The sequence below is a fragment of the Quercus suber genome, unplaced genomic scaffold (assembly GCF_002906115.3).
Source record: "Quercus suber isolate HL8 unplaced genomic scaffold, Cork oak 2.0 scaffold_496, whole genome shotgun sequence".
NCBI lineage: Eukaryota > Viridiplantae > Streptophyta > Magnoliopsida > Fagales > Fagaceae > Quercus > Quercus suber.
In genome coordinates, this window is record NW_027069945.1 from 379,738 (window position 1) to 390,819 (window position 11,082).

The 11,082-nt window shown below is 37.0% G+C and overlaps 1 protein-coding gene and 1 pseudogene across 1 annotated transcript; both read left to right on the forward strand.

Moving 5' to 3' along the window:
• Positions 1-5,494: 5,494 nt before the first annotated feature.
• LOC136063189 (heat shock factor protein HSF8-like) lies at positions 5,495-6,715 on the forward strand. The gene has a single exon (XM_065763196.1). It carries the CDS (start codon positions 5,497-5,499, stop codon positions 6,463-6,465), a length of 969 nt encoding a protein of 322 aa, XP_065619268.1. The 5' UTR covers positions 5,495-5,496; the 3' UTR covers positions 6,466-6,715.
• Positions 6,716-9,584: 2,869 nt separating this feature from the next.
• LOC136063188 (uncharacterized) lies at positions 9,585-10,655 on the forward strand (annotated as a pseudogene).
• Positions 10,656-11,082: the final 427 nt, after the last annotated feature.

Consider the following 11,082-nt stretch of genomic DNA (forward strand, 5'->3'; position numbering starts at 1 on the left):
AACTCCCAAGTACTTTGTACATGGAGAGATGTCAATTCAGCTACAAAGCCTTTGGCTCAAAATGTCAACTAGATTAGTTACAAAGCTTTTCATGAAATTTTTTATTTCATTTTTTTTATTGTATTTTTTTTTTTTTTTTGAGAAACAAACACACAAACATACACAAGAGAGATGGAAGGAGGTTCTAACACAAAGGCACACACTACAACTCCACTTAAAAGTCATGATAACTTTTAAAGGAGAGTAGGGCAAATTATACTACACATAACACACTCTCTTAACCAAAGTGGACCCTTATTTTATTTTATTGCAATTCTTAATAAATTGTGAAGGTACTAAGTAAAGTTGTAAAGTTCTTTGAAAAGCATCGTTGATAACTCATAGTCTCCTTTTTTTTTTAGATAACTCAGTCTCTCTTTTCTTTTTCTTTTTCCAAAAGTTATCCTCATCAAAATGAGGAACTTAATTGACAAACCAAAATTTATGGATCAAACATATATTTTTTATCAAAATTAAAATACTTAAAACTAATTGTGATGAACAATTCGAATTAATATAAATTGGTATTAACCAATCTATTTGATGGTAGAATGAACATTGCAAATATTGACTATAGTTTTATAATTTAAGATGAGCATAAGAAATGACATTATAATTTCGGCAAAATATAATAATGCTAGTAGACATATAACAATTTTTTTTTTGGGTAGAATAATATATAATAAATTTGGCTACACTAGTTGTTAATCCGTGCAAAACATAAGAACGTATGGAAAAAAAAAATGTTTATATAGAGTTATTTAATTGATAAGTATTGCATATTTTCAATAAAAAAAAAAAATCTTAAATTAGAGAATTTTTCTCTTTTTTCCTTTTTGAGAATTAGTACAAAAGAAAATATCTAATTTGATTAAATTTATTAGGAAATATCCAATAGAATTTAATAAGAATTTGTTTAGTATTAAGTTGTTTACGGTTGGGTTAAGATAGTTTGACTCCGGTTAATTAATTTAATTATCCAAATTGATTAATTAAGTCAAATTACATGCAAATTGTGGATGCACCAACAAATCACCAAATAAACTAATATGCAACAGAAAATAAATTAACATAGTGATTTGTTGACAAATAGGGAAAACCTCTTGTAAGGCAAAAATTCCACCGGATGAATTTAAGGTCACCACTCCCAAGAATCTACTAATCAATAATCAAGCGGTTACAAGTATGAGAAATCTTACCAGTATCTTGGCCTATCCCAAAATACCAATTTATAGTCGACCTTTCGCTCCAATACCCAATTGAACTTGATTTTGTAGTAGCCTTCTCTCATTTGATGCACAAATCTCCAATCTGTGACTAATTCCTTTGCACAAATCTCAGTACGTAACTAACTCTAGCAACTTGATTGATTTTTGTTGGCTGCAAAGTTCTTCACTTTATAAACGATGAAGATCAGGAAGTATTTGGTTACAAAACCCTATAGCGTACAAACGCAGTAATTTCTCACAGAGAAAATTAACTCTTGGTCTTTGTATCTGTGTGTGACGACCTTTAAAATAAGTATTATATATATCTAGGGTTGTGAAAAAAGAAACTCTAAACAAATACATCAACATGGGCTGAAATTTAGATTTGAAAATTTTGAATTCGTAAAGCTCGATAGATCGAGCTTGTGTTGAGCTACCCATTAAATCTCGATAGTAGATTTCTAACAAGCTATCTGTCGAGCCTCAATAAAACAACATTTCTTCACTTGTTTCTTGAATCAATCTTCATGTCTTTAATACAACTACTTGATATGTATCAAACCCAACTTAGATCTACCTAATTTACAAGTAAATTGCTTTTTGTTAATGGATTAGCCAAGTACATAGAAAATATGACCCTAACACTTATGAGTACCACCGCACACACTTGGTGTATTGGTCACTCCACAAGTATAAGTACTCATAGGGTGTGGAGGGTAAGGGTCGGAGTTCAAGTTTCTAGAAAAGAGCTTCACATATATATACATTTTCGTTTGGGAGTTCATAAGGGAATGAAATAAAATGGAATGAAATGTATTTAAAAAAGGGAAATGAATAGAAAAGAAATGAATGGAATGGAATCAAGTAACCTTGATTGGATGTTTTAAATCTCGATAGTAGATTTCTAACAAGCTATCTGTCGAGCCTCAATAAAACAACATTTCTTCACTTATTTCTTGGATTAATCTTCATGTCTTTAATACAACTACTTGATATGTATCAAACCCAACTTAGATCTACCTAATTTACACGTAAATTGCCTTTTGTTAATGGATTAGCCAATTACATAGAAAATATGACCCTAACACTTATGAGTACCACCGAACACACTTGGTGCGTTGGTCACTCCACAAGTATAAGTACTCATAGGGTATGGAGGGTAAGGGTCGGAGTTCAAGTTTCTAGAAAAGAGCTTCACATATATATACACTTTCGTTTGGGAGTTCATAAGAGAATGAAATAGAATAGAATGAAATGTATTTAAGAAAGGGAAATGAATGGAAAAGAAATTAATGGAATGGAATCAAGTAACATTGATTGGATGTTTTAAAATAAAGGAATGAAAATGAATGAAATGTAAGTAATCTTATTTGGGAGTAACATAGAGGGAATAAAATAGAATTATTTTATGACAAAATTACTATTAGACCCCTATTTTAAAATAAATTGTTGAATATATAAGGGTATTTTTGGAGTTTTAGTAAAAAAATTATTAAGTCTAATTTCATTCTCTAATTCCTTCCAATTTCGGGAGGAATGAAAATTTAAGGTTTTAAGGGAATAGAGAAGAGTGAATGTTCCCTCTTACCCATTCCATTCCCTCTCACTTAAACTCTAAAACAAATTAATAGACTTTCTATTCCCTCCATTAAAACTCCTAAACAAGGAAAGGAAAGAATATTCTAAAATTATTATTTTCATTTCTTTTCATTCCATTCTATCGGACTATGAGCTATGCCATTCCACCTTAAAACCAATTGGTGATTAGAAAGATACACTCAAATCTTTTATGGCATTCAATATCACGCCTCGTGGCCCTTTTTTAAAGTGGCTGTAGGGAGTCAAATTGTGGTCCCCCCAACAATCCCTCCTCCATAATGACACTCCCATGGCTTGAACCTATGACCTTGGCTCTGATACCATTTATCAGACTGTGAGCTGTGTCATTTTACCTTAAAACCAATTAGTGATGAGGAAGACATACTCAAATCTTTTATAGCATTCGACATCACGCCATATGGGCCTGTTTTTAAAGTGGTTGTAGGGAGTCAAATTGTGGTCCCCCAACACATTCCATTCCTTCTTCCCAAACAATAACTTAGATTAAACTAGAGTAGAATTTCTATCTTGTATAAAAAATAAAAAAAAAAGTTGCTACAAAAATGACTGTGAAATTGAAATTATATTACAAGGAAGAAAAGGAAAATTATGGGTTTTGGAATACTTATGTGGTAACTTTAGAAAAAAAAAAAGTTAAAAATTTTCATTTAATTTGTATATATGAATGGAATAGAACTCTTAGAGCATTCACACTCACACTACCGTATGCCATATGTAGATATATTTTACCATCAAAATAGAAAAACGTCCCATTATCCAGTCTTGTATCCTAAAAAAATTTACAATTGTGCTACAGTACCATTACAAATTTGTGATAGTACTGTAGGGGTAAAAGCCCAGAATTATGTATTGGGCCTAGGGCCCTATTCGAAGACTAGGGCGTATCTGAAGAGGAGAAAATGATTGAGATGGAACTCAGGTGGGAAAAATATACCTGGAAATGAGCGAAGAGTACAGTCCGAAGAGAGCGTCAGTAGTCCGAAGAGTATAATCTCCTCGGATATGGAGAGTCTCGGTCAAGCAAGTACTTGGGAGGTTCAAATGGCCTTCCTGACGGTTCCAATAATAATGATAAACTTCAGGCATGTATGGAGATGATAAGAACGAATAAATATCTAGAGGAAAAGCTGCTACCACCACATTAAATGCATTGCAGCAACTTTTCTGGCTGGATTAATATGGAGAAGACCCTTGAATAGTGCACTTTCAACCACCACCACTCATAAAGAACCAAAGAAGAGGCCTGATGGGATATATACTCAAGTAAATTCTTAGATTACTAACAAGTGTATGATCAAGATGATCCAAAAGACACTATATAATGTAAAAGATCCCTATAAGAAGAGGATGGAGAAAAAATAGAGAGAGGGGGAAGAAGACAAACTGTAGCATAAAAGATTGTTAGAGTTCAAAAACAAGATTCTAATTTATAAATTATCTCCTCGGATGTCTATTCAGTCAGACTTTACGAGTGTTTTTATGTTTATTTATTTTTGAATCCCATGCTAGTCGTTGTTTAATTCATATCCAGCCCAGCTCTTTCATCCACTCTCTAGAAATTCATTGTCTTGGGTTCATTGGGCTCATTCTCTAGATCTTTTGGAATTGGGCCACAAATCTTGACCCTACAGGTACTATAACACAATTGTAAAATGAAATAATATTTTTTTATTCACTCACTTAAACGTATCTGACTCTTTCTCTTTCTTCATTTTATTTGTTTCTAATCTCCTCTCTCTTTCTCCACAACGTTCTAGCCTTTCTCTCTCATCACAACTGTCTTTCATCACATCTTTCTGTCACAGTAGGCATATTCTAGCATGGGTCGTGGGTTTGACAAGAATTTGGCAATGATGTGGATCTAGTGGTGCCGTGAGTCTGGTGGTTTTGACGATGTGGTCCTTTGATGGAGGCGCTCAACCTTGCCTCCAGTGATTGCTTACTCAAGCTCGCCGATAATGGGTTGTGATTTTTCTGGCATGGGTTCGGTGGTAGGTTATGGTGTGTGGGTGGTTTGAGGGGCTATGGGTTGCTGGGTTTTGTGTGTTGTGGTGCGATGGTGGTGACATTGATCTAGTGGCAGTGGCGGCTGGATGTGGTAGTGAGGTATGGATGGATTGTTGGGTTTTTTCTGCTGGTCTATTTCGTCTCCAGAATATGTTTGGTGTGTTTGTGTGTGTGCTTTGCAGTGAGGCATGGATTGATTTTTGTCTTTTGGGTTTGGATAGGTTGAATTTTGGATTCCGATGGGTTGGATTCTAATGGGGTTAGGTTGGATTTGGATTGGTTGGTTTGGGTTAGCGTGGTGGGCAGTGGTGGTGGCGTGGTGGTGACTGAGTTGTTTTTGCTCCCTCTTCAGCCCTCGCCACTTGCTGTTAGTCTGTTACCATACTTTACTGCTTGATGCTTTGTTCTTGGAGTTTCACCCATGCCATTGTTCTTGGAATTTCACCCTCTCCCCTCCCCTTTATTTCTATTAGGTTTGTTTATATATTTTCCTTTGATAGTTTTGATTCATCATTTATGACTTAGGTTTAGCTTAGTTTAGTTTAGTTTTAGTTTTTTTTTTTTTTTTTTTTTTTTGTGATTTGAAATGGTATATTTTTTAGAGAGAATGTGAATNCAGGGCATGGAGCAGCGGCAACAACAAATGATGTCATTCCTAGCAAAGGCTGTGCAGAGCCCTAGCTTCTTGGCTCAATTTGTGCAGCAGCAAAATGAGAGCAACAGGCGCATTACTGAAGCCAACAAAAAACGAAGGCTCAAGCAAGAAGGTATTTCTGAGAGCGAACATTCTACTACTACTTCTGATGGACAGATTATTAAGTATCGGCCTCAAATGAATGAGACAATGCTTAGGCAGATCATGAAAATGGATGCTAATTCCAGGCTTGAACCATTTAAAAACAATGATAGTTTGCTGATTGCTGATGGTTCATCTTCATCTGATGCAATGGACACTGGTAGCTCTCCAAGCCGTATATCTGGAGTGAGACTGCAAGAGGTAGCACCAATGACAGGGCAGTCATCTTATATGCCATCATCTTCAAGGGTAGCTCCAAGGGTATCAGGGAATGGACCCTCAGCTGCAACTTCCGAAATTCAATCTTCACCTCGTGCTGTAACTTCTGATAAAGTTACAACACCATTCCCAGATATGAGTGTGCTTGTTGGAGCACAAGATGCACCTTCCATTTCAATTCCTGAGGCAGATGTAATCATGCCTGAGCTCTCTCAAATACCTGAAATGATGCCTGGAAGTATTGTTGATATTCCTGAACAAACTTACGTTGGACTCGAGACAGGCAAGAGTGGATTTCTAGATCCCACTTCTTTGGAAGTGAATGGGCCAATTCCCATAGACATTGATAATATTTCCCCAGATCCTGATATTGATGCCTTGCTAGACAATTCTGACTTTTGGGATAACTTCCTTGTGCAAAGTCCAGTGCCTGAGGACATTGAATTAAACTCTGCAGATGGTTTGTCCAAGGAGAATGAAGCGCAGCCAGATGAGAATGGATGGGAAAAATCTCAGCATGTGGACAAGCTAACAGAACAAATGGGCCTTCTTACATCAGATACCGAAAGGGTTTGATAGTGGTTACTAATTGCACATATGGGGACCCTAGATTTAGTTTACTTTATGTTTTTAATTTGGATTTTCCTTTGCTTCGTGTTGGTGCTGAGTTAAATGAACGAGCAAAGTGGTGTTAGTGGCTATATGTTCCTTTGTACAGTTTGATGCCCTGCTCTATGGAATGTCTGTAGAGAGCCTGTGTTCGATGAAACAACTTGTAGTGGATGCCTTCTTCTAAAATTTTAGTCTTCTGGTCCCATTGCAAATATTTCACTAGTTACATTTCCCTTCTCTGAATACACTTTTGTTCATAGTTATCTGAAACGTTCTTAGAGCATCAGCATCCGGTATGCCATATGCCATATGGAGGGTGCATTTAGCATTTTTGCTCCAAATCTCCCCAACATCTGGACTGCTAAAAGCCAAGTATTGTAAAAAATTTTACAATTGTGCTACAGTGCAATTCTATTTAGAATTGCACTGTAGCACAATTCTAAACGTAAATACTATTATTTAATTCTCTCTCCCTCCTACTTTTATTAAATAATGATAATACTCTCTCTCTCCTCTTTCTCTCTCTCTCTCTCGTTAAAACTCTTCTCTCGTCCTTCTTTCTTTAGACCCAAGACCCATAGCTTTTGTGCTTTGTCTGCTCTCTTCCTTCTCTCTTTCTCGGTGCAGATCGGTTGGCTGACAGCTGCGATCGAGTGTGGTGGTTGATCGAGTGTGGTGGTGTGGGTTTGGGTTCGGCGTGGTGGTTGATCGAGAGTGGTGGTGGTGTGGTGGTTGATCGGTGCGGATTGGTTGATTGAGTGTGGTGGTGTGGGTTTGGGTTCGGCGTGGTGGTTGATCGAGTGTGGTGGTTGATCAGTGCGGTGGTGGCGTGGTGGTTGATCGGTGCAGATTGGTTGGTTTGGTGGTGGTGTGGTGATTGATGATGGTGGAGCTGTGGAGGTGGGGACAGTGGGTTGCTGTTTTTTTTTTTTTAGGTGTGGGTTTGGGTTCGGCGTGGTGGTGTGGGTTTGGTTCGGCGTGGTGGTTGATCGAGTGTGGTGGTGGTGTGGTGGTTGATCGGTGCAGATTGGTTGATCGGTGCGGTGGTGGCGTGGTGGTTGATCGGTGCAGATTGGTTGATCGGTGCGGTGGTGGCGTGGTGGTTGATCGGTGCGGATTGGTTGATCGAGTGTGGTGGTGTGGGTTTGGGTTCGGCGTGGTGGTTGATCGGTGCAGATTGGTTGATCGGTGCGGTGGTGGCGTGGTGGTTGATCGGTGTGGATTGGTTGATCGAGTGTGGCGGTGTGGGTTTGGGTTCAGCGTGGTGGTTGATCGAGTGTGGTGGTGGTGTGGTGGTTGATCGGTGCGGTGGTGGTGTGGTGATTGATCGATGCGGATTGGTTGGTTTGGTGGTGGTGGGGTGGTGATTGATGATGGTGGAGCCGTGGAGGTGGGGTTGCCGTGTGTGTGTGTGTATGTGGTGATGGGTTTGGCTGTGTGTGTGTGTGTGTGTGGCTGGGTTGAAACCGGTAATGAGGGAGAAAGAGAGGAAGAGAAATAGAAAAAGGGAAATAGAAAAATAAAATAAAATAGAATATTTAAATAAAATGGGATAAGAAATAGAATTTTGGAATGCTGGGTGTATTGTAAATGGTATGGTATAATTGAAAAAGTAAATTTTTGAGATGGTAAAATAGGATGAGATATAGGATTGGGATGTGGATGCTCTAAAACTCATAGTCTTTTCAAATTTCTCTCTCTCTCTCACTTTCCCTCACCCTTTCTACACTTTACTTCACTTTTCTCTCTCAAAAAATTCTCACTTTCACAGAGCCATCTTCAAACGCAGGAATTTTTCCTGAAGAAAGTGGTTTTCCTTTTCCTTATAACAAAAACATACAAATGCAATTCAAGAAAATGGGTTCAAAGATTTTCCCCAGAAAATGAAAATTTGATCTCTTTCTTCAAATTCATCTTCTACACTTCTATGATCCGAAGTGAAGCGAGGAGAGGAAGGAAATTGTGTTAATTAAATTATAATTATGGCCGCAGAAACTCTACCACTCTCCAACGGCGCCGTTGCCAATGGAGATCATCCTTCTAACCCTAACCCTGTACCAAAACAAGGTCGTCGCTGCCGCAAGCAGAAGAAGAACTCCAACGCCTCCCAAGCCCCTTCCTGCGTTGCTAATGACGATGATTCCAAGGACAACAACAATCCTCAACAGTTTTTTTTTTTTTTTGGTGCGTGATTTCATTTGTATGGGATATTGGAATCTGTGATAGCAAAGGGTGCTTAATGTTTACTGGATTTTGGTTTATGATAGTTGAACTTAGGTTTTATATGTGTTGAATTAAGTGGAGCATGGAGTTTTTCTTTGTGATTTATTTCCTGCTTTGTTTGTTTGTTTAGAAACTGAAGGAAAAGGAGAGGAAGATTATAGGAAACTAGCACTTGATGAGATTTATTAAAAACTATTTAAATTAAAGAAAATATTTCACGAATATCTTTGAAATTGAGCAATGAAGTAATTGTTCTTGAACTCGAAGAAAAAAGGAATATAAGTTTGAACTCTTTAAGGTGTAATCATTTATAGGGGTAAAATTTTCTATTTGGATATTTGAAATCTGGATAGAAGGTAACCCTTTTTGAAACAAAGTAATCTTTCCCTCTCTCTGATGGAGTTTAACTGAGAGTTTATTTCGGTTTAGTTTCACACCCTCTTATTCTCTTTAATGAAATGAATTTTTTTAAGGACAAAAAATATAGCAAATGCGAAGTTTGCAAACAATACCGTGGGCAATACACTTATGGTTGTTCTCTTTGTCACTTTAACCTTCACAACAAATGTGCTTCTTTACCGCTCACCATAGAATCTGAAGTCCATGAGCACCCATTAACTCACATTTGGAGGTCGATGAAGTTCACTTGCGACCTTTGTGGCAAAGAAGGTAATGTGCCCTATCTTTGTGTCCCATGCAATTTTTGTATTCATAAAAGTTGCACTTCTTACCCACGTAGTGTAAAAGCTATACGTCACGACCACCTCCTCCATCTCACTTATTCTTCTCTTGAAGTCCATCAATCTGTTTCCCATTTTTGTCAACTTTGTGTCCAAAAAGTAGACACAAACTATGGGTTTTACTATTGCTTGAGTTGCGATTTTGTTGTCCATCTTGATTGTGCTATGGACAAGGAAAATAGGGAGGACATAAATTTGATGAAACTTAAAGATGGAGAGTATAGTGAGTTGGAAAATGAAGATTTAGAGCTCGATGAATCTAATGACTTAGCAACTTACATAGTCAAAAAAATCATTGTAAGTGGGGACGGAATTGAAATTGCCAAAGAAATCAAACACTTCAGTCATGAGCATGACTTAAAACTTATTGATGAGGTTAAGAATAACAAAAAATGTGATGGGTGTTTACGAGCCATTCTCCCTCCATTTTATAGTTGTGTCAAGTGCAGTTTCTTTCTTCATAAATCTTGTATTGAATTACCTAGAAAAAAGTGACACCCTCTTCATCGACACTCACTCACTCTCTTCCCAAAGGCACCTTGTAGGTCTATGTTGTTTTGGTGTGATGCTTGTGGCCAGCTTTGCAATGGCTTCACCTACAAGTGTAATAAGTGCGATTTTGATCTCGATGTTCAATGTAGTTTGATCTTGGATATTCTTACCCATAAAGGTCACGAGCATTTTCTTCGCCTCTCTAGCACAAGATATAGTCAAAAGTGCGATAGTTGTAACTTTGAAAGTTCCCAAGGATTCCGTTGTACCACTTGTGAATTTGTACTAGACTTTAAATGCGCTACACTACCACTTATTGCAAGGTATAAACAACATGAGCATCCCTTCATTCTTAGTTATGCTGCTGAAGATGACTCTGGTGAATATTATTGTGATATATGTGAAGAAGAAAGAGACCCAAAACAATGGTTTTACTACTGTGCATATTGTAGTTATCCTGCTCATTCGGAATGTATTCTTGGGAAATATCCAAATTTTAAATTTGGAGTTTCTTACACATTTGACTATCACCCACACCCTCTTACTATGATTCATAAAACTAAAGACCACCATGCATGTCACAAATGTGACGGTCCTTGTGATGAAGGGTTTTTCTACCAATGTGTATCATGTAATTTCAATGTGCACACGTTGTTTATAGAAAAGACAAATTTGGCTTTAATTTTTATTTTATACTAGACTTAGTGCACGTAATTTCTAGTGTGAAAAATTCGTCAAATGACAATGCAATAGTTATTTTCAATGATAATATGATTTTTTTTTTTTTGAATGAAAAGGTAGAGATAATATGAATTTTCAGTTTTTAATGTTTTATGGTACAATATTTAGAACGGGAAGTTCTCCCTCAATGTGGAACATTGATTCAGGATGATGAACAATAGTGGAAATATATCTTGTTATTTGTAGCCTTGTAGGACTATATCTCTCTCTTTTTTGTTTCTATGCAATTTAGACTGCATTCATTTTTCTTAAGCTCATATTAAGTTGTCCATCTCTTTTTTTTGCATTAGATGGGAGCCTAATATTTTGATTAACAAGTGCCTTTCCTCTTATCGTAGATGGTGAGGTTCTTTTATTTTCTTTTCTCAACATAGATATTATACAT